General features: G+C 40.0%; 1 protein-coding gene across 25 annotated transcripts in view; it reads left to right on the plus strand.

Annotated features, from left to right (window-relative positions):
- Positions 1 to 24,487, plus strand: part of LOC1270470 (uncharacterized) — a 107,811-nt gene that overhangs the window by 71,382 nt on the left and 11,942 nt on the right. For 15 of the 25 annotated variants that reach the window (XM_061659695.1, XM_061659711.1, XM_061659699.1 and 12 more), the window contains 5 exons: positions 8,294 to 8,432; positions 13,668 to 13,826; positions 18,783 to 18,844; positions 20,602 to 21,559; positions 21,970 to 22,425. In XM_061659695.1, coding sequence (XP_061515679.1) covers positions 8,294 to 8,432; positions 13,668 to 13,826; positions 18,783 to 18,844; positions 20,602 to 21,559; positions 21,970 to 22,425 — 1,774 coding nt within the window. Of the gene's footprint in view, positions 1 to 1,618; positions 1,722 to 8,293; positions 8,433 to 13,667; positions 13,827 to 18,782; positions 18,845 to 20,601; positions 21,560 to 21,969; positions 22,426 to 24,487 lie in introns of all 25 variants that reach the window. The other 10 variants (XM_061659728.1, XM_061659737.1, XM_061659718.1 and 7 more) reach the window with 9 other exon arrangements.

Here is a 24,487-nt window from a genome sequence, read left to right on the forward strand (position 1 = left end):
CCGGGAACAAATTATGACAATGGTAATCGTCAACTTGTTTTCGACAGTTTCACACAGCAAACACATTCACGCCTACACACAGCCACGAATAAATCGTCTTCAAATTTGAGTCTCATGTTACGCTATTACTAGAGCGACAGTGTATTGTTCCTGCGTTAAGTTTGCATTATGTTGTGTTCATCACTCTATAAAGACCGTTTTGACGTTTCTTCGCTTTGTCTCTTTGTTTATAATGCAAAGCTTACATGAGAGAAAAAACACAATGTTTTCGTTCGCTACAATTGCATACCTCGTGTTCCGGTAAAGAGCCCTTTAGTTGGGCACTACGCAATCAGCAATGCAGTAATCAGCAACGCCGAAATACATCTCATGAATCCGATCCGAACGTATGGATAATTCAAAAATTAAAATTAGATTTTTATGTGTTCTAAGATACGGGATAATCGTTACTTGCCAAATTAACGCATTTAAACACTCATACGCGCTGAAATCTGCATCAATATCATGCAAACTGTTGCATGATTGCATTGGGAAAATATTTGAAGCAATGCAACCAAGTTGTGCAATCAGTGTAGAACACAATAGAGTAGCGGATTGCATACGGAGAGGCTAAAAATTGTTCCAAACGGTTGCGATTGCGGTTTCTGATTGTGTTACTCCCGTCTAAAGGGGCGCTTAAGGCTTTACGGAACGTAACAGAACGCCAAGGCCGCTTCTCTTTCTTTTTCTCTTTCTCTTTCTTTGTTTCTCTCTCTCTCTCTCTCTTGGATCATTTCCGTTCCTTGTTGGTGTTGCCACAAATACCGAATAAAAAAAAAACACCAGTAATAAAACCACTACAAGCTACCAAACATCGAATCTGTCCAACGCGACAAGCATTACAACTGCCATACGGTGCAGATTCCATACACATCTTAGTCAATACTTTGCTATAAAATGTTTCTCTCCTTGTTTCTTTCTCCTCTCGCCTACCGACATCACAACGTACAAAATCGCCGTCACCACACCTTGATTCGCATCAAAACAAAAAATCCATTACAAATGCCAATTGTAAAATCTAAAACAAAAAACAATCGTCGATTGCATCCAATCCCCGCACGATGTTCGATGCAAAACGTGTGCGAACGACCGCGGCAAACAAATCCTCCAACATCGATTAATGCCGATACACAAAACTGACACCATTACTACCCCTTCACACCCACAACCATGTGTGCACGTGTGTGTATGTCTGCCATTCTGTCTGCCCAACGTGTAACATATCCGGAAACACCGGCCTCGTTTGTTTCAATCTGGTTGAAAAACTGGACACTCGCAAAACGCATCCTTTGTCGGTTCACTCCGCCATTACAAAACATGCACGTACGCACACATACACACACAACGCTCTTACCTACGCGCACTCTGATCACGTGCTGCCCACCTCGTTCACGAATGCGCCCTGATGCGCTCAATACGGCAACACAAATACCTAAACCCACCATCAAACTCCATATCAAATGCAAACGAAACAACTGAATCGCACAAATCGATGGCACAAACCAACAAAAAAAAATCGTCAATAAAAAACGAACTACAATGATGCATTTACTGATAACTGATGATTGGGCCCACATAGATCACGACCAGGGTAAGGTCAGCACCCTGGCAATGGTAATCATGTTAGTGGTAATCGTCAAATGTGTCTTCCTTTGTTTCGCGTTAATGGCTGTTTGCTACAGGTAAAATGAACCAATACCTATAATTATTTGTTCAATTCACAATCATTCAAAACTTCCTAGTAACTGTGACTGTCCCTTAAAAACTGAACCGAACCTTCTTCTCGCACCGTGTAATTGAAAACTGTGTTTTAAGTAGCTTCTGTATTGCAAACGTATACAGGATTGTTTTAATACTTTCAAATAGTAACCACGAATTGTGGATGGTTTTAAGATTTATTTTTGTTTGTCATGTTTGATGAATATCTAAAACTGATGTATGTCAAAATCTAGCAAAAATTATCCTATGTTGTAAGGTTCATAGCGTGTTGTAACGTGTTTTCGTGCTATTCAATGTGTCCAAACAGCGTAACTTGAAAAGCGTTACCTTTCAGTTTTAAATTTACGTTTCATGCGCTCTGCGGTGCGTGTTACTTGGGAAAAACACACGGTGCGTTTGTTTAAGTGCAGTCGCACAACACTATTTGTCAAAGCAACACTTCTATTTTGCGGATGCTTCTATCGAGTGCGATTTAGCATCTTTTAATTTAATAAATGTTACTTGTTTGAGCGATTTTTAAAAGAAACACATGAATAAGCAGTGTTTGCGTTGCATTTTTTGCAGTACTCTCTGTGTGTGCGTGATTTTTTTTTCATACGCGTTATTTACGCCTGACACCGACACGTCATTCGACAATCGTCCAACTGTGTCAACTAAATGGTTTAACACCATTACCATATTGTGTGTTCATCATCACCAAATGATTGAAGTTTTGTTTTATATTTGTTCACCATCATCCTCGACATCAACCAACAAAAAGTCATCCATATATGTCAAATGTTTTTCCTACCCTATAACTTTATTTATTTTTATGTTAAGATTTTGTATGTTTTTTCTTCTTCTTCCGGTTTTTATTTACATTTTTCCAAAACTCTTCCAGATCCCCTAAAACTATTCCCGACAAGCCTGTGGTGCAAGCACGCAGGCGTCCGGCTAATAAACTCAATACCGGCCTAAAATCTAACGTTTAAACCACTCGAATTGGATGAAAGGATGGAGCAAAATGTTAAGCAACGTAATCAAGATAATTCAAACATGATGTGCCAATCAATCAATCGAAAATTTGGAACTCTTTACGCAGATCATGATTTAAATAAATTTAATAATTATAATAAATCATAAAAAAAATCATCAAACCTGTCAGTTAAGTGAACTAGATTTAAAAATTAGCTTAAACACTTAGTAACACCCAAGCTTGAAGGGTGCAGATGTCATGTTCTAAATGTCAAAATAAATGGAAAATAATTTGCTAATACTGTCAAGCTGGGCTTTTTAGTGACATTTGTAAAGTGAAAACGCAAATCGGTTACTAATCAGCATACATCATCAACTTAATCTGCTATGACGAATCGTGCGTTACGCTCCGCTGTCAATAGCGTGACCAACACAACAGCTAGCAGACACGAATTGTTTTATGCGCAGCAAATCTGCCGTGGAGTATTGTACTCTACTGCTAAGAGCTTTCACACGCTTTCAAGTACTGCTTGTGTCACTTTGTGCGAGCCCATCGTGCAGTCAGGCTTTAAGGATTTTTTTTTTTGTTTTTATTTATTTTTGTTGTTAGTTTCTTGTTTTGATATGTATACATACCTCTCTCTGTCTCTCTTTCTGTCTTTGTATCTTTCCGTTTTTTTCATTTGATTGATATCCGTCCACATATGTGTTAATCTGTACCAACCGTATTTTAGCCACTCTGCAATAGTAACGTTTCTGTCAGTGTCTCAATGTTCGCACACACACATACATTCAAATTCTAGTTCTTTGAGTTGATTTGTCCTTCAAATAATTTGTACGATTTAATTTCATTGTTGTGTTATTTTCTTGTACTTTATTCTGTTTTTATTTTCCTACAAAATTTCGTTTGTTTACATTATTTTTTTCTCATCTTCATTTTGCTTCTATGTTATATATTAGTCCTTATTACTTAAAGCTACTATGATTTGTTTTCATCCCTTTTTCCATAAGCAAAATCATTATAAAATAACAATACACACACCACAAACCAGCCACATTCTTGCTCACCGTTTTTTACTACTTGTCTGTATCGAGTGTAATTTGCATATACATAATACATATGTATATAGATATTTCCGTTTATTTTTGCATATGTTTACTTTCGTATGACGTGTTGATGTGTTGTGTGCCGTGTAATTATGTGAATCTGTGCCTATTGTTAATGCATTGGAAGTACGTTGTGAGCAAAAATCAAACAAAAACTCTTATTTCAGAACAAGCAAATCCCATATGTCACTCGTATGTATCGTTTCTGGCTGTCTACTCTTCCTCTGTCTCTGTCTCTCTCGCTCTCTCTCTCTCTCTCTCTCTGTCTCTCTCTCTCTCTCTAATATTTCTATTAAACGAGCGATTTCTTTTTATGGGTTTCTATTTTTTTCTGTTTTTCTTTTAAATGCTGTTGTATTTAATATCTGTTGTATGATGATGCCTTCTTCACTCTTCTGCACATACACACACACACACATATTGCAATCGCTCCTTTGTTACGTTTTTGGTCAACTATGTATCTCTCTGTTCGTTTACCTTAATGAAACATTTGTTTGTCGTGTCGTTATAAATAATTGTACAATAATTTTAAAATCAAATCAATTACCCATTAAAACCATCAAAACTTGTCTCAAAGTCGAAGCAGCTATAATACAACCCAACAATAAGACGCTTTATTTTTCCGTTTTTTTAATTAAGTGTTTACTGCAAAACATTTCTAATGCGGCTCTCTACTATGGTGACGATATTATGTGGTTGAATGTCAAATTGGCACTCAAAAATATTTGTACTTCAAAAACTCTCCTCCTTTGTAACTGTTTTCAACATCACCTGCACCTGTTATGATATAAGCGTTTACGGATGTTTCGTTTCCCTCGCAAAATCTCAATGTTCGCATAAGCTGATGATAGTGCTCGTCCTCCACGATGTTTGGCGAATATTGGTTGTTTGCGTTTCACAATCCTCATTTCTATTTACTTTATGTACACACTCTCTCTCTCTCTCTTTCTCTCTCTGTCTCACACACACGCCCCTCTTTTCACAGCACCCCGTCTTCAATTAATTTTCTGTTTGGGGGCTGAAAATGCAATAAAATACCGGTTTCGTATGAGCGATGTGCTATAGTGTCATTTGCATAACATAAAGTAAATTACATTCCAAAAAATTATTAACATAACACGATAATGGTGATGTTTGAGTGCTTTCATCTTGCCAGGTCCAGCAAAACCATTTTTTCTCTCTCAATGTTTTGTTTGTTTTCAAATTAACATTTTGTGACATTATATTTAATCTGTCTTTTGGCAGAATTTCGAAATTTTATTTCTTGTGCCTGGAACTGACCTTCGCTGGATGACTTTTTGTCCATCGCCAACATACTGTGTATGTTAATTATACTCTAATTAAACTGAACGTTTTATAACAAACATGTTAACCGCAGTACATTAGTCAACCTCTCTACTTCCATCATCCCTTTCACCCGTTTCGCTACAAAAAAACGTAACGTCGTTGCATTTCTTATCCGCTCATGGTAAAATTACTTCGTTTACGTTGTTCGAACACATCAAAAACATTGTGCGTTTGTCCAATCCGAACGCCACTAGATGTCGCACGTGCGCTCCCTGTTGACTTTTTTGTATTCTTTCTGGTCATTGCTTGCTTGCGCTCTTCTTATGCCTCCTGTTTTTGGATTGCTGACCTTCGGTGGCAGTAATTTTTTGCCCGAAAAGCTCCCGTTTTCGTACGCCTCAAACAAAAGCAGTAGATTGTGAATGCTGTTCGATGTGAAGCAAGCAAGCTTTCAGTCATCGCTTTCAATCATGTATGTACTCGTACTCTTCTAAAACAAAACAAACGGCAAAATGTCATGCCCACTAGGTACGGTAGGTCCGATATACGCCTGGACAACCCGTACGCACGCTCGACTGCGGACGCCTGGACTGGCTATTTGATGTTGCATATTTTTGTCCTGATTTTTCGCCCGTGTCAGTGACGGGAGGAAAGGTCACCCTTTTGTTTGAAGCGTTATTTCTTTTGATAGGAGAGTGAGTTGAGTGAGCAAAAGAGTAAAAGAGGGCGGCCGATCACTGTCGTATTCGAACACAAAAAGCCCACCTAATATAGTATCGAACGTTGTTTTTCAAGATACACGAAAAACACGATTCGATTGATATTGCCGCAAGTCTGGTAATCTCACCCCTTGCGTGTGTATGAGCGTGTATGTTAGAGGCGTTCCTTGTACGAATTTGGACAGGTTCCTGTATACATCAATGGCCTTCAATAGAAAACTGCTAAAAGCTAGACGCACTGGACACACAGTGAATGATTCCTGTGACTTTCGACGAATCGGTAAGGCGTGTGTGCACTTCAGGCACCAAAAGCGTGTAAGACTTTAACGTACCGATGAGGGGCAATATGCAACAGCAATATCCTCCAGGAACTTATTATCGAGATATTAGTCGAGCCGTTTGTATTTTTGTTGTTGTTTTCCTTCAAGAAGATAGTTTTGATTATGAATTTCACCTTAAACATGCCTTCAATACTTTGATAAAATATTTGCCACACACAGTTTGCCTGCACACCAGCACATACCTGAAAGACTCGGAGCCTTAATTTCATATATATCTGCTTTGTCTGTTTATGTTCCGGTAATTTGCTTTTTTTTTAAATATTTTTTATTATTCATTAAAGAAACATTAATATGCAAACAGGTAATGCAAACAAGGCAACTACTAGCCAGTTCTTTATTTTAGTTTGTTTTCCTTTTTGGTGATGTCGTGGGGGGGAGGGGGATAGAGCAACACACCCCCTTATACTGAAGATTACCATTGTCATAAACAGAACGGTAAACAACACAATGCTCTCGTCACTAGACCAACCATCGCCGGCGTTGTGATAGTGTCTTAACTGTCCAGATAGTACATTTCTCGTAGCTGTGCTCTTGTTCTGTCGTCATGTATGTTCCGCCCTTTGCCTAGCAGCTATTCTAACACAGATGCTCTACCTACACCTTCCGCGATTTCTGCAATGAAAGGCTACGAAAGGTGTCTTCTTCCACGCTTCCATTAGTGGTGGTGTTTCAAACCCTACATCAGCATTGATAATTTACAATACGATAGTTTCAGACACTCATTCATACAAAAAGTAAACTCACCGTACAACACCATGCTAGCAAATACACTTCTCACTTTTCACTATAGCCTCTTATATGCTCTCTACGCTAAAGAACAATATTAGTCGACTTAGCCGAAAGGACTAGCTACGGCGCCCTATATTATTCATCTTTCACGGTTAGGGATGCCACTTACATTTGAAAAACCTACTCTGCTCTCAGTAAATTGGCAACACAACTACAGAAAACCCGAAAACTAACACCAGTCGTACGCAATTTCCATGCCAAAACGAATGCTCAAAACATGCGGTGTTTGCGTAGCGTTATTTGCTTATCATTCTTTAGTTGTTGAACAACTTTAATTTAGAAAAAAAAACCTCCCCAAAAACACTCTTCCACCTGCAAATTAGTAAACTAGATATGAGCATTACTAAAACATTTCTCTTCTCTTTCTTTTCTTTCTTTGTCTCGAAATGAAAACAAACCAAAACAACCGACACACACAAACTAAAATCTAAACCATAACTGTGTATGATTGTGTGTACACACGCACACACGCATGTTAACGGTGGTGGTACTAACCAAACGTGATATGTTTTGAACCGACCAAATAAAACAAACACACACAAAAATATAAAATATCTTCGCTCTTCTGGGTGATCCACGCATTTATCGCACAAAACGTCTCAACCACGACAAAAAAACTACCCGAACAACTCGGCGGATCACGCCCGGTTGCCTAACAAACCTGTATACTACCGCTGTACGATTATCATTTACGCGCCACTGATGCGACGCGCAACATGTTCTGTTATCTATCACGAATGCTATTACAAACACTTGTGAAAACTGCACCGAAAAACGAATAAAAAATTTACTTTAATGTGCCTGTGCGTGGGTCTCAACGGTGTTTGTGATGTACATACGGAATGTACGATATCTGTATAATATGCTCATCCCACTATGCTATGTGCGGTGGGGTTTTGATACATTTGTGCGTCTGCATGCATCAATGCATCGCTTGTATCTACTCACGTGTGCGTGTGTGTGTGTAACGATCTAACTAACGTGATAACTGTTATACATCGCGATCGGTAACAATCTTTGCAATCATACACACCTTTTTCAATAACGCAATACAATCACAACCCGACTTATCGAACCTCGGTACTACTTAACAATCAAAATAAAACAACAACAAAAACACGCACCACACATATGCAACGGAATCTGTTCAACGCATGGCATCCTCGCGCGGGTGGTGACGACGGCATCGACCTTTACTCTGCCCGTCGGTGTGGCCGACTGAACGCCACCAACGAAATCTGACTCGATCACAAAACTCCGGAACTTCGGTGTCTTCTGCTCTGTCGGAAAAAAACAAACCAAAAACTGAACGAAACTAACTAAAACTGCAACAAACAGCCAACTACCACGGCTCAAACACAGTGTTTCTAGTCGGTGTTTTAATGTCGGTTGTTGGGGGTGTTTTTATAACGTTTGCTCTGATGGCTTTGTGCTACAGGTCAGTTGTAGTACATAATAACTTCTCCTTGTGCCTAAGGTTAGTGACTTTTTCCGTTTTTGTTCATTCGTTTTCATTTCTTTCACGAAACAAATATTTGCTATACTACTAGTATCAAACTACTGCTGCTACTACTACCCCTATACAACAAAAACTCGTCTCCCCTCTCTCTCTCTCTCTCTATATATATATATAACACTAGACCTCAATACTGATATAACTAAAGTCTCTCTACTGTTGCGAAATCTTACTTCTACAACTATCAATATGACACTTCGCCTACTGTCTCTAAATCTAACAAAATGTTTCTGTTTTCAATAAATATAACATGTAATTTCAATTACCACTTCTAATATTACTACTAACACTAATGATAGTACTAAAATTACTACTACTTCCACTACTACTTCTATTCTTCACACTCTTTCTCCCATTCTCTGTCTACCAATAATTGCTGCTGACAAAAAAACATAACCAATCACGAACGCACAACTAAACTTCCCAATACAGAACAATAAAAAACACTATCTCTCTCACTCTTTCTCTCTCTTTCTCTTCTCAATCACTCATACAAAAAAAAGCATTATACCACTTTTGATACCTATTCTTTTCATTAGCTTCTGTACCAAAACTAATAATAATAAAAAATAAACACTATTCTACCGACTGTACTGTGGCCAAGAGAAGTTATCTCTCTAAGCTAACAGCTGCTACTTCATAATCAACCGAGCCGTGCGGAAACTATTAAAGTTACAAAAAGTATCCCTAGTTTGCATGCCTACGAGTCAACCGGCTCTGTTAGTGAATTTTCGTTCGTTTCTTTCTTAACTATTGAAGCAACAACACCGAATAACAAAATAAAATCGTTATATATCTCAAACACTTTTATCTACCATTGCTTTGCTTTTACTGCTTATATGTACTCTCTCAGACACCGTCGATTTCTTCTCCCAAAAACAACAAAACCCTGTTTTGCATCTGCAACCTTGACCTTCTCTTTTGAACGGAAACACTAGATTTTTGGATGAAACTGTTAACACTTTAATTTGGACAGTTAAATCGGCAATACTTGCAGAGTTTACCTGTCTAAAAAATAACTGACGATATTTTATAACATTCGACATTCCTTTCAATAGACAACACAATCTAACACTTGTCTACACGTCGAATGATGTAAGCTACACTGTCCAATTGAATAACACAATCGTCGGTTTCGATTGGACACACGTCAGATTTGGCACGATTTGTTTTTGATTTGTCAAATTTTACAAAAACAAAACATAAACATTGTCTTATTGTTAACACAAAATTCAAATGATATTGTTTATTTGGCAGTAAATAATAAAATTAATTCTAACAATATAGCATCAACCATAGAAAACCATATAAAATGGCGCCCAATCGGACATTTATGCAATCAAAATCGACGATTGTACTTTTCTATCAAACAGTGTAGCTTACACCATCTAACTTTCGTTTAGACTTTCGTGTCACAGACGAATGTTATAGTTATATAGACAATTGTGTACTGCACTAGTAAACCCTGTGATTATGTAATCCGTGCTATTTTCTTCTGTTCTATTACAAACACAGCTTAGGACATTTAAAAAGATACTTGCACCAATCACTTTATATTATTCCTATACAAAACCAATGATTCAATATTACGATCAGGCTAACTTTGTTGACTTTCATTTTTCCAATTGTATTCATTGGTATCTGTAATAATATTGTAATCGAAAAACTACATGAAAACAAGTGTGCACCTCGTTTTAACGAATAATTTAATTTCTTTATTAAATTCATTAAATTTATGATGTACATAAAAACTGAGTTAATACTCAAACTAACATACTAAGTCATTCAAAGTGAGACAGAACGCAAAAGATATTTAATTGCAGCGAACGAACGAGACGTTAACATATAACAGAAATATAAATTACAAAATCGCAAACACATTATTAAGATCCTAGGGACTGATGTTGTCTAAGTCTTTCTGTGAAATCTTCTTGGGACAAGTTAAATTCGAATTTACGAATTTAGTTTTGATTGACTTCCTACGCATAATCTACGCATTGATTTCCTTGGCGAAGTTAATGTCAGCTATTAAGTCCAAACCCATTACTTCGCTTACGATGCTCCCAAACTACTAATTATTATTTTCAAAGCGTAAATCAATGAACGCCTTACAATTATCGTTTTGATTTAATTAACCTGCCATTATGTGGGAATTGAGCCATCGAATGGTAGAGTGAGCGCCAGAACAATTACCCTACAAAGGGTCATAGTTAGGACCAATCTATTTATTTTACTTATTAATTTGCAAATTATTTGTTTCCACTTCATTTCAACTAAACGCTTTAATAAATCAAACATCGTCCTTCTGACAGTAGAGGATCAAAATATTCGTCCGCAATCTTATACTAGAGCAGTGAATCCAACAACTTTTTAACCCTGTGCCGCACGCTATTTGTTGACTCACACTTCTAAACGGACCTAACTCTCTGACACGTACTAACCGCAAATTTATACTATTTTTATCGCAACGACTCATCCTCATACTCATGGACATGTTCGACTGTGAATACAATTCGATCGCTTGGTTCTGATTGTGTAGATATACGTGTTCCTTTGGACCAATCGTACCAATATTTCAACCAATCGGACTTGTCCGTACCGAAGCGAAGATCCAACGACCACACCTCCGCAGCAACCAAGCGCGCATGCGCGCATGCATTTGGTTTCACTAGACACCTGTTTGTGTTCTGTTTCGTTTTACTGACGTTTACACGATCGTGATTACCTCTATAATACGCAACAAACCTTTAGCTGCATCTCCTTCCTCCTTGCTCGCCGTTTTTTTTTTTGCTCCCTTCTTCGTATGTCTCGCTCTTAATGTAATAACGTGAACGTGTTTGCTTTTGTACTCGATTTTATTATCTTTTTTCTTAGAGCAATTGTTAATATCTATTTGTAGCGAAGTGTTACTATTTAAACTACTACCTTAGCCTAGCAAACAGTAGAAGCACGAATTAACCACTTTCTGGCTTGTTTAGTTTAGTAATATTTTCCCCTTCAATGATAAAGAAATGCATGTGAACGCTAGTTTTAAAAACGATGCACTCTGGATTGATTTGGATTTGTAGGTGTGTATGTTTGTAAGTACGCGTGTCTGCGTACGAGCGAGCGTGCCTACGAGCGTGTGTACGAGTGTGTATGCGAGTGTATGTGTGTGTGTGTGTGTGTGTGTGTGTGTGTGTGTGTGTGTGTGTGTGTATGTTGGTGGGCGCTTTTGTGTGTATGTGTGTGTTTATGTGTGTTTGAGTGAGTGATTTAAAATAGTTGGCGCATGCTACACGATAGCTCCATTTAGGCTTGGTTGTGCAGTTTTCTGCTTATTTTAATATTTTCAATTTCTTTTCATTTCGTCTCATCACGTCTATCTATTAAATGATGCATAAATTTAAATGGCATTTTAAGTGAACTACGAATGACGCAATTGAAACTATATTTATCGATTCAACCTCAATCTTTACTACAAAATAAAATCCAGAAAATTGGAGGCTTCATGAAAATCGTTCGCTCTCAAATCCTTCCGCTACTTCTCACCTTACAACACCGGCACTACTCCCACCCATTGTCATTTGTGTGTTTTGTGTTCACAGATCTGTTACATCACTCATGCCGAGTGGTTCATCAACATTCACTTGTTTCGGAATTTTGCAGTTGCTTTTACTTTCATCCTTTTCATCTTATTCCAATAACGTTAATTAATAAAAACAAGAAAAAAAACGAGCACACTTAATATTTAACATAATCTTTTTCTCTCCATCAAACCGGTAAAATAGTTATCTGAATGTTTTAAACTAAGAACATTAACATTTCTAGCAACCTGATCATGGTTCATTTGCTCCCAACTTTAAACTCCTCGAAAATCTTCGTCTAGACCTCATCCTTTGTAACTCAGTTTATGTTTCCGTTTTGTGGACACTTCAACGTGCACACAATTTAACTTTTTCCATTGTTGCTATTTGCATTACGTTGCATTCTGGTTTCGTTCTGTATTTTTTTCGTTCTTCTTTTCTCATATTTTCTTTCTGTATTCATCCAAGTATCTAGACAATGTTTGTCCATTTTCTATGTGTCCTTTGCATACTTATCTGTCTCCTGTCGCCTACGTCAGTTCAACTAACGTGCTTTTATTACCCTTAATCGTACCTATACTCTGTTTATCTATTATCGCAAAACGCCAAACCATTTCCCTTTTACTCTTCGTATCGTACCTGTTTATTCCCCTTTTCACATCCTCAGAAAGATTTGACCTTTAAAAAAAAAACAATGTTTATCTATCTATATCCTATTCATAACTTCATTAGAATTAACCAAAACACTCGCCAACCGTTTACTGTCAACAGTGACAAGTGCCAAACTGATCTGTGATTTTGTGCTTCTTCTCTTTTCTCACCAACCCTCTCTCTCTCTTTCTCTCTCACACACTCACTTTTCAATTTACCTTGCTCGGTTTCGCACACCTCCGTGATTGTCGTAATCCGTGGGTCACGACCCGGGTGGGTGTATTGTTCCATCTTCCCCACCACCAATATATGTGTGTTGGAATCGTTGGGAATGGAAACGGATATTCTTCGAATACATCTACACATATTATTGTTTCATTTACACTCTCACACACACACACACACACACACACACACGTTTACAAAATGTTACAATCACACACCATTCTCACTACTTGGTTTTGTATCATAACATTACTACTAAACACATTTTAATTTGAAACTCATGCCCCAATCTCCATCGATTCCTGCTGGATCGGTCATCATCTGAACGTTACTTAATCTGATTGTAAACTCACACGAAACACATCGCTTCATTTCGGTCGGTTCACCATCGACGCCCATCCATTATTCCGACTACAATCATCAAAAAACTCATCGAACGATAAAAAATAATAACATCGCCCTGTGACGACTGCCATCTTTACCGTTGCTGTACGATCGTCGCGCGCTATCGTTCAATTCCTTTCCTCCTTATGTCATATTGCTCCTTCCATGTCACCACTATATCTAATATCCCCAAAAAACACCGTTTTTGTGCTATTTAAAATGCCTTGCATATTGGACTTGCAACCTCAAAATAATAATGAAAAATATGCATCCATCCAAATCCACCCCCGATTGAAACCAAATAACTTTCCAACCCCAAACCACCAATACTGCATCCCTATTCCTTGGATACACACTGTCGCGAGCGCAGAAAGAAAACGACGCGCCTTAAGTATGACCCACCGTACGTGAAGAAACCGATGGCGAAGTACGTTGGGGGCGCCACGGCGGCAAACCATCACTCGCAGGACGACGTTTCACTGGAGGGCTCGAACAAGATGATGTTCGGCAATCAAACAACCCAGTTCAGGTAAGTGCGAGGGAGCGGGCGCCGCGTGTTCTTCCGTGTTATGGGTTATTTTGGTTATGTGCGTGCGTGCGTGCGTGTGTGTGTGTGAGTGAGAGTGAATGTGTATTAGCGTATATGATATGATGAGGGGGCACGAGAGTGTGTCGCACAGCAAAAAGGGTAATCGAAAAAAAACGCTGATCGTTTCGGGTCGAATCTCTTCATCCAAAAACAACCAACCGGGGATTCATTCTAATGCAAGGATATGGGTGGGAAAGAGTAAACTGATGGAAACTATGATTTCCGACATTTCTTCGCCCGTGTCCCGTTCGAAAGAATGCCGTACACCGTGCAGCCCGTATTTACTTGCCGCTCCTTCACGCGCTAGCACAAGAGCTCACTTGCGCTCACGTGCATATGCGGTGTCTGTACGGATCTCTTGTACGGACGTATGTAGCCGTGTGCAATTGGGTCCTTTCCTTCCTCCTCAGGTGTTTGCTCTAAAAAAAAAGTCGTACTTGCAGCTAACCACTTTCCTGCTATTCAATCATCCAAGGACATAGCTACACAACAGCAACAGCAGCAGAAGAAGAAATAGAAGAACTACTCTTACGCCCTTTGTTTTGCATTCACAATAAAGGAGTACAGGGTAGTTAGAAGAAGGATGAGGGATACGGAGAAGATGGGGGGGAGGGTCCCATTTAAGGAAAAAACTAAACATATACATACATTTTACCCCCCCCCCCCCCCCCCCCCTCCCGGACATGCCACCGAGTGCGCTTTGCATTGAGTCTTCTGAAAGTCACTTGACAATATGGAGCGGGAGTAGATGCGGTGCCGGCTCTGCCGGCAGTACACACGCAAAATCACTTGTACCGGAGACAAAGAAACTTACGCTCTTATCTCCTCACCCTCCTTCGCCGTGTGCACGTATGTGTGTACATTTATTTGTGTGTGTGTTTGTGAGCGCACATGCAGAGATGAAGGATTCGCTCAGCGTACCGATCGCCGGTGCAGCGGATTTCTTTATCATCCTGCATTTTGCAAACCCTGCTTGCGATGACTGTGGCATAGTTTACCTTTTGATTATACCTGGCATTCTTGGGTGCTTAGTTTTGAGTTTCTACCACTTACCGTGTTGCCAATGGGGGTTGTAGTCGAATTGCACGCCGACCGTACGCCTTGCACATGACAGGAAACGGTTGCCTTCTAGGTTCACAGTGCCTTTCACGCCCTAATCATCCGCCCGGAGGGGCTGGCAAGGTTGTAGAAGAAAAACAAAAAAAACGACCACACGATAAATTAAGTCGGGTTTGCTTTTATTGCTGCACTGCTGTAAGCAATGAAAGCACCACTAGCTCAGCAAGTTGATCAATCAGGTTGAACTAAAAGGAATGCTGGCATAAGACTACGTTGCTGTTCCGTTGGCCAGAAATATTTATTTGTTTTACCAATCAAATGTTTTTTTATTGAGATTCCACAATGAACAATGCACTTGTCACATTACGTGTAGTTTGCCCTAGTATAACAGTTTGTGTAACTATTCAACCTTATCATAGGTCTCGATCGGCAGTCCAAACAAACGGCCAAAAGTTGATATCACGCCAGCCATTCAAATCGATTAACGTTTTTTGAACGACTTTTTGAAGCTTTCCAGCTGTCAAGCACACAGCATATGTAAACATATTGAACTTTGTTGTTCGAGACACCATTCGACTTGCCGTTCGAAATTCGTGATTAGGATACACACATTTACTGTGGGAAGGCGTCTATGCTACACGACAACGAGTTACGGTTGGCACACGAAGCATTGACCGATACGTGAACTACATCTTCTACATGTCATATTCTGCGTCCATATTCAAACCTTCCTGACCAACACACACGAACCAAAACGTCATATCTCTTTCATGATTATCATCCGTCTTTAATACATTCATCTAGATACACTAGAAGTATGAGCCTACAGTCGACACTGGAATGTAAATTGAAATCAATTCAGAAATAATTCCCACACACGCGTTGAAAATGAAACAAAGACCAACAGAAGAAAAAACGTCGTTCGTGACTCGTTTCGGGAGTCTGCAAATTGGGCTCCCTTAAAATTGCCATTTTTCTTACCGATACCATTCGTAGACAATTCTTTAGAGTGATGTTTTGTTTTGTATTGATTTTGGATTTTACGAGCTGCTTAGCGAAAAAACAACACACCCACAAAACAATCCCACCTTCTCCCAACTTAACGGTGATCCTTGATTGATGCTGTATTATGCTACTTTAAACAAATTATAAAATATCACCTAAAAAATTATACAATAACAACAACACAAGCGTTACCCCGTTTTCATACCCAATCATGTGTGTTGTGCATATTACGTTTAGCTTTTCCTTTGTATTGCGCCCTATTTAACCACTAGTTTGGCTGAATTTATTTCTTCTCTACCTCTATCTCTCTTTCTTCCTCTCTCATTCTCTCTCTCTTTTTCTCTCATTCTCTTCTCTCTGTCTCTCTCCCTATCTCTTTGTTACTTATACACATTTTTGCAACCGCAACTCGATTATTGAACCGTTCCCGAGCGTTGCGCACGTTGTTTCGTTTTGTCTAGTCTGCATCTTTTTCTAGTTATCGTGTTTTAGTTGGCTGTTATGTTTTTACCAATTATGGGTTCCGGATAGTCAGCAATGCTTACCTTGCGTGTTCTTAGAACCATGTTAAAAATTCGCTTGTTTGTGGCGCATTTTTTTGTTAGATTAGTGCGTGTTTCTGGCGCGATTTTATGCCATTTTCACAATCTTTCTCAAGCCGTTATTGAATGCTTTGTCGTTTATTTTGTTAATATCTTTTAGCCAAATTGTTCTTCTTTAATGCAGACACATTCTAGTTAGTTTTCATATTTATTTTCTTTATTATTGTCGCTGTAAAAACATCAATTTAGGTTTAATACAATTGGGATTCGCGTTACAAATTGGTTCTTGACCGCGTTATAAGTTGGGTAGTTTGTAGCTAGAGTTTGTGACCTTTACAACGATGCACCCAAAAATATGAAATACCTAAAGTTTTCTAAGCACTCACTTGCTAGGGTGTAGGTATACTATTACATACTTTTAGGCGAGTTAGACCCAAAGACTCAGAGCAGTAGCAAAAAGCATCGGAGAACGGTTTTGGCAATATATTTTTTTTAACATTTTGTTTCAATTATTAAATTAAATTAAATTAAATTAAAGAATCGATAATATTTTAATAGGACAGAATAGCTTGATGCATGTCAATTACAACGAATGAAGGAATGAAAACGCATTTACAATTACAATCACCGAAAAGGTAGAAAAGGATGCTATTCTGCTTTGTACGGTTAGAATGAATTTGCGAGTAAAGAAGCATGCCATTGCCTTACCTAGCAGCTTCTAGATTTCCACTCTCGAATACCATAAAATAAAAACTGTAGGCTAATATGCTGTTTATCAATCTGCCCCTCCACCTGAATACGATTTAAAAGCGCACGCAACCCTGCATCCTCAAATTTGTGTGTGCGCTAAGCTTGTTTGAACTTTTACTTTATGTATACGAATTTTATTTTATTTTTATTTTTGCTGGAATGTGAGTAATGAGTTTTGGTACACGTGGTTTTTATCTCTCTTTTTAATGCTAGAGACTGCGAGTTCAAATTTACCATACTGTCCTGCTTTTACTTAGTACCGAGATATCGGTTTCCTGTTTGATAAATATTTGGTTTTTCCTTTCGATTGTATATGTTTCCACTTTTAGAACCATTTTTGTTGTTTTGTGCAACCAGTTTTTACTTCAGTAAGACGTTTGATCCATTTGACAACGGTTCGAGCAGTTTGATTTTTAGATCATCAGGAAAAAGTTTCCTAGACTCTATTTAAGTTATACTCTATCCATTTCATTTTTGTTTATCTTTCTATATATCTATTTCTCTCTTTTACTATTTCTCTTTCTATCTCTCTGTCTTTCTCTAGCACATAATAATATTTATTTATATGCAACACAACTCCGTATTAATACATATTTTTATATTTATGTTCATATATATATATATATATATATATATATATATATATATATATATATATATATATATATATATATATATATATATATATATATATATATATATATATATATATATATATATATATAGATATATATATATATATATATATATATATATATATATATATATATATATATATATATATATATATATATATATATATATATATATATATATATATATATATATATGTATATACACATGTATTCATATATATATATTAATATATATATATATATATATATATATATATTTATATATATATATATATATATATATATATATATATATAAATATATATATATATAAATATAAATATATATAAATATATATATATATATATATATTAAAATATGTTTATCCATCCGAAGCATTCAAATACTTTTAAACGCACCATTTTTAAAAGTGCCTTACTTTTCTTCCCTACTTTCCCCATTATGTAGAATGTATTGTCATAAAAGGATAACACTTCATAGGATAGAACTAATGCAGGATTCGTTTTGCTCTTCCCATTGCTCTTCCTTTTCTTTTTTCTCTTTCTCTTCCTCTTTGGCTCTGTCTCTTCCCTTTTCTCTCCTGAATTGTTTGTGTTATATGTTCTTAATAACTTTTGTCCTTTTATTTATTTATCGTTTCTTTCGGCGAAATTTTCACGCTCTATTACCTGGTTTTTCTTATTCGGTTTCGTCATTTTTTTACGATTTGTATGTTTTTGTTTGTTTTGTTTGTTTGTTTATCGTTCTATGTTCTACGTTGTTCTTTTCTTTTGCTTTTCTTTTCCTCTCTTTTCTTTATTTTGAACAACTTGTATGCTGCTGACACGTACTATACTCCCCGGGTCCGTTCAATGGACAACAACTGTTCGCATACACCGCGCAACCCGGCGACACTGGAATTACAGAGACCACAAAGCCATCCGCCGAATGACCGGATCAGTCAGCGAGGACGACCCGACCCATTCCGGTAAGTTTTCAATGTGTGCTAGCAACCCAATATCTCCCCAATATCATACTATCGTGCAAGACAACTGCTAGAGCGTAGCGTAAGAACGAAAAGAAAGAAAACTAACCACTGCACAGCAAATCCGAGCCAGAACGCGGGTACATTCATCTCGCAAAAGCTGTCTGAGACGTAACCGAACAACCGTACATATGAAAGGATTTAATTTTCAATCAATTCCTATTTGTTTTGTTTTTTCCTTAAACACATATTCTGCTAGAATGATATGAATTGTATTTAAACCAAGGCTCTATAGATTACTATAGGACTAAGCAACCTTTGTCACAAAATTCAATATGTTTTTCTGTATACTAATACTACTAAGCAATGTTCAGACAAAGTCGGTGCGTGCCTCTGAGATATAAGTATAAATCATAAATATTCATTAAAAAATCATCAATCTGCACCTTGCCTGCAGATCCAATTGCCAAGAAAACAATTATTATTATTCCAGCCGGCCTAAAGGCTACACAAGTTAACACACGTTTTCACGCGAGCCATAAAAAGGTGCAGCGTGTTTAGCAAATTGCAATTTTGTTGTATCAACATGTTCCATAAAAAAAAACTATGCGGCAAACAGTTACCCTGTATGTTTGTCCGGCACATCCTTCATAGCATGGACGAAATGGAAACTGGTTTTGCTTAGTAGCTTTTAGCACACTAAAAACCCTTAATTACGTTAAGCCGCTTTAAACCACCGTAGAAGCGTGGTGAAGAAGCAAACACGGCACCAAAACTACACTCGCATCACTCTCACCTCACCTCGAGCTCACCCGAACTCATTATTACTCGGCCAGCGGCTTCATTTAGACTCATCACTCATCACTCAGCTTACTTGTTTTCTAATGCTCATCAGCCAAAATCGTGTTCTGAAACTCGTCTTTCGCCATGCCCTGGTGTCTTTCTTTCTTTCTTTCTCGCTTGCCGACTATTAAAAACCGAAACAAACGCGCGGTCTGGGGGTGCGTCCGGCTCACTTTCGCTTGGTCGTCGGCTGCCCCTCCCCCCCACACACACCTCCTTCCTCTTCTTCATCTACCATTTCTATATTCGTGTACCGTGCTCTATCGCCAAACAAATGAACAAAAAACAAAACAAAACCAAATGCAAAAAATAAACATAATTTGAAAAATATTATCGAACAACTACACCGCTCATCCCGGCCGCGCTCCCCCACGATAATGCGCCACTGTCTCCTTCTACCTTCACCACATTCCCACAACATTGACAACAATTACTCAAACAACAACAACAATAACTACACCAACAACAATATTAACAACAAAAACACGATGAATCTAAATACACATCCGCGTTTCGCTTCGTTACAATTACTAACGATGTCCAACGGAACGAACGGAACATGAAACCCTTTTGGGACATTCATTCGGAACTGGTCGTAAATGCAACTGCGTGTTTGTGCCAACTCGGCATGAAAATTGTTTCGCTCACTGTGTTGTGTTTGAAACACGAATTGAACACGTTCTCGGTGTCCTCCCTGTTGCCGGTACCGGATTGCTTGTACATTCGATTAATTCACACTTTAACACCAACCCACACATACATCTACAAACATAAAATATACACCCTCTCATACACAAACACACACAAATACCAACCCCTGATCGGCTGCAAACAAACCAAAAAAACATGGCTGCGGTGCTCTCCTCGTCTCCTTCTCCATTCCCGCGCATCCAAACATGGCACATTGATCGTGGTAGGCGAGGAGGAGACGGTATCGTTCATCGATCTGCCACCGAACAGTCTGCTGAACAAGCAGATGCCGGAGAAGGGTATCCTGAAGAAGCACGGTCTCGGACTGGTGCTGGGCGACGGGACCAAAGACAAGTGGCACGCGGCGAACGATGACGCGCAGTCCGATAATCTCGAATTGATTGCTCAGCAAGAATCCACTATTCCTTCATCAGGTGGCCAGGTGGTCGTCGGAGGCGGCGGCGGCGTGGGCGTCGGCGGTGGCGTGGGCGGCGGTGTCGGTGGTTTGGGCGGACCAGGCGTCATCGGGGGCGTCCTCGGCGGCGGTGTTGGCGGCGGTGGGGGCATCATTGGCAGCGGGGGTCTCGGGCCGGGCGTTGGTGGCGTGCTCGGCACCGTCTCAGACGTGGAACGGACGATGAAGAGCCTGAACGGCTACCACGAGGACATCCTCGAGGCGCTCCGTTCGGCCGCGCAGGCCCAGCGGAGCAGCGCGAACACTCCATCCGGTAGCATCAGCGAGGAGCTGCTGCGGAAAACGCTGGCCGAGTGCGTAACCGGGTCGCAGATCAGTGCCGCCAGCGTCCATCCGCAGGATCGCGAGTACAAGCGGAGCGTCAGCTCGCGCACCGGCAGCCGGGAGAACGTGTGCGAACCGCAGCCGCACGTATTGAGCGACGCCGGCCAGACGGCAACGCTGCTCCATCATCACCGCCAGCAGCAGCAGCAGCAGCAACAGCAGCAGCAGCATCAGGTCCAGCAGGGTCTGCTGGGGGACGAGGACGATACGCCCTCTGTTGGGCCGCTGCGCATCCGCAACCTGGAGGACTTGATCCGCCAACTGGAGCACCATTCGTCGCGGCACATGAGCCCGAGCGGCTCGGAAGATATACGCATGTCTGAGACTGAGGCCGACCGGCACTATAGGGTAGATAGTTCAGCCGCCTGTAGCGAATCATCCCATGGGTAAGTACCGTCCATGGGTCGGTTGGGGGTTCCTGTAACGGTTTTACAAATATATGTTAAGCTCCCAATCTTCGGATAGTTATTTTCTGACCCAGTTCTTATGTAGAGATAGTTTTTAGTGAGATATCAAATATTCTGCAGTCTTTGTTCAGGAACATTAGTCTTTAGTGGGTCTCTGAAGCTCTGAGCCTTTTTTGTCTACAATACCTCCAGAGTAAGGAGATAATTACAGAGCTCACTTCTATTCAGTTCAACTCTGCAATGAGATTTTAGTTATCTTTCAGTTGGCAGCATGACACGGACATTCTTTTTGAGTATCTGAACAAGATTTATTTATTTGCATTACCGTCGTGTAGAACTTTGGATAGCTGTACTAACTCTAACCTTTTTGCCAACCTATTCCCGTCCAGCTCGAATCAACAACTAGCTCAGGTACAAAAAACCGCCACTATACTGCCACCGTACAGCAGCCGCTGCCGGCCCCCACGCTCCGACGACGAGGGCCGCTTCTCGTATGGAGGCGCCGGTGGCCCCGGTGGCGGTGGTGGCGGTGGCGTCATGGTCGGTGCAGGCGGAGGCAGCGGCACCGTTTCCGGGACAGGGCGCTACCGGCATCCGGCCAGCATACGGCACCAGGGCCACCAGTCCCATTCGCCTCACTCGCCTCACTCGTTTGCCCACCATACGCACCACGGGCACGCGCATGGGCACTCCTCCCATGCCGGCCATTCGTCGCACCATTCGTCCCACACACACCTGCACCAGGATGAGGAGGGCATCTACGAGAGTGCCGACCCGGTGCATCCGCACGCACACCCGCACGAACGATCCGGACTCGACCAGCGCGACACCAACGATAGCGAAAGGTAGGTCATTCTGAACCAGAACTCTCACAACCGCTTGGCTTTTTCTTAGGGTTTGTGTTGTTTTATGTTTTCTGTTGTGCCGTGCCATGGCGTGCGCAACGCTGTTGGTGCGCCCTCTGGTGTCCGGTTTATCGTTTTGTAACACCCGCGCTAGAGTACAGCTTGCTTTTCGTTGTGGTATGCAGTTTGAAGAAGGTGACGCTTCTGAGTAGCGGACGTCCCATAGCGAAGTTAAGCTCCGTTTACCGTGAGACCGTTCGATGCTGAAACGCACTGTTGGCCAAAAAGGGGCTCTAGCCAAACCATTTGCGGCCCGCGGCCAAACAGCAGCTGTGGCAGCTATTCAAATCCCAATGGCACTGCTTTTTGGCAAACCGTGTATCAGTATCACTGCCGATGCAATGGATGTCGACAATTCCGGCGACTTTCGCATTTGTTTTGCGGTGCGGACGTTTCGCCAGCCATCGGCAAACTGCTTGCATAGAGCAAAAAAACCCACCTAGCGATATCTAGATCAGTGTTCAGTTGGTGCCCTTTCCGTTTCTGTTTGTTGCACTTATTTCCACCTTCCCCCTTATTCCCCCGAATTGGCGCGCTACTTGAAGAGGGTCATCGGTAGTACCATAGCTGTTTCGTTCCCTGCATGTCACTCTATCCTGGACAGTCGAAAGTCAGCACATACTTTTCAAGCGACAGCACATTTGCCCACCAATACGGTCGGGGAGGAGGCTACCAAGTGCATCGTACAGTCCAGCACCTCGGCTGTATATCTGTCCCTTTCCAGGCACGGATGTAACCGTAACACCTTGCATCTCCCACCACCACAGTCCCTCTTAGTGCACACGTTGATGTACGATGACCCTCTAGGGTGTGGCTTATTATACATACTGCTTCTTTTCGGTTCATCTCATTGCGACACTGCTCATTTCACCTCCATGCCCTTTCGTGACAAATAAGAAAAAGAAGAAGAAGAAGAAGAAGAAGAAAAATCGTATGTCACTGATCAATCCTCGTTCCAATCGCTTCCGAACCTCACCATCTACCTACACATACAAACCTTACCTGTTCCCCGTCCTCAACATCACTCGTTCGCGGTTATCATGCAACAAGTCACGTTTAAGCTGTTTGTATCTCTTACGTTATTATGTAGTGGATTCTTCTGGTCGTTATGATTTTCTTTCTTTCTTATATTATTATTCTGTAACACTAACCATTTCAACTCCTGGAGATACACGATTCGCACACACGATACAAAGATACACACATCACAGAGAGGATCGATATTTAAACACCATTTGATTGCTGAATATATTGGAAGTTCTTATTCTGTATTTATGGCAGAGTTCAGTATTTGGAATACGATACCAGTGAAAGGAATATGAATGAGAAAAATTGCTGTTAGTTTATTTATTGTTTCATTTTTTGAAATGATATCATAGTAATGAACGTGTGACATACTGTAACATATGCCCTACTTACTAAAATTACTATTTCATTTAAGCGACAACAACAGTAGATAAATTGTGTTGATGAATGCATTTGCCAAATATACAGGTGTGTGTGTGTTTCTTTTTTTTTTGTAAGAAATTAAAAGGTTATACTTAACAGACCCGTTAATGGATGAGTAATCTAATCTTTCTACTAGAGTAAAAGTTCACAATTCGAAACAGTAAATAACTATCAGTACGAAATATTGGTTTCATGAGTTTCAACAGTGCGATTGCTTAAATGCTTTCGCATTAATGATTGTTTCACTACTAACACAACTACTAGGCTTTTTCGAACAATACATCAACAATTAAAAAAATCTCAACTATTCCAACAACATTGCTTTAACGTGCAAATGAACTAACTTTTTATTCTTCTTTTTGGCGTAACGACCTACGCGATCATACCGGCCTCTCACGCTAGCTCTCTTTCACACAAACACACATACATAAACGCACACGCACAATTCACTGAATCCGCATATCCTCTCTGTCTCTCTCTCACACTCACACATACACACACACACACACACACACACACATACCTACAAACCGACACAGGCAGGTGCTTGCCA

This window comes from Anopheles gambiae, chromosome X (assembly GCF_943734735.2).
Source record: "Anopheles gambiae chromosome X, idAnoGambNW_F1_1, whole genome shotgun sequence".
In the NCBI taxonomy this organism is placed as follows: Eukaryota; Metazoa; Arthropoda; class Insecta; order Diptera; family Culicidae; genus Anopheles; species Anopheles gambiae.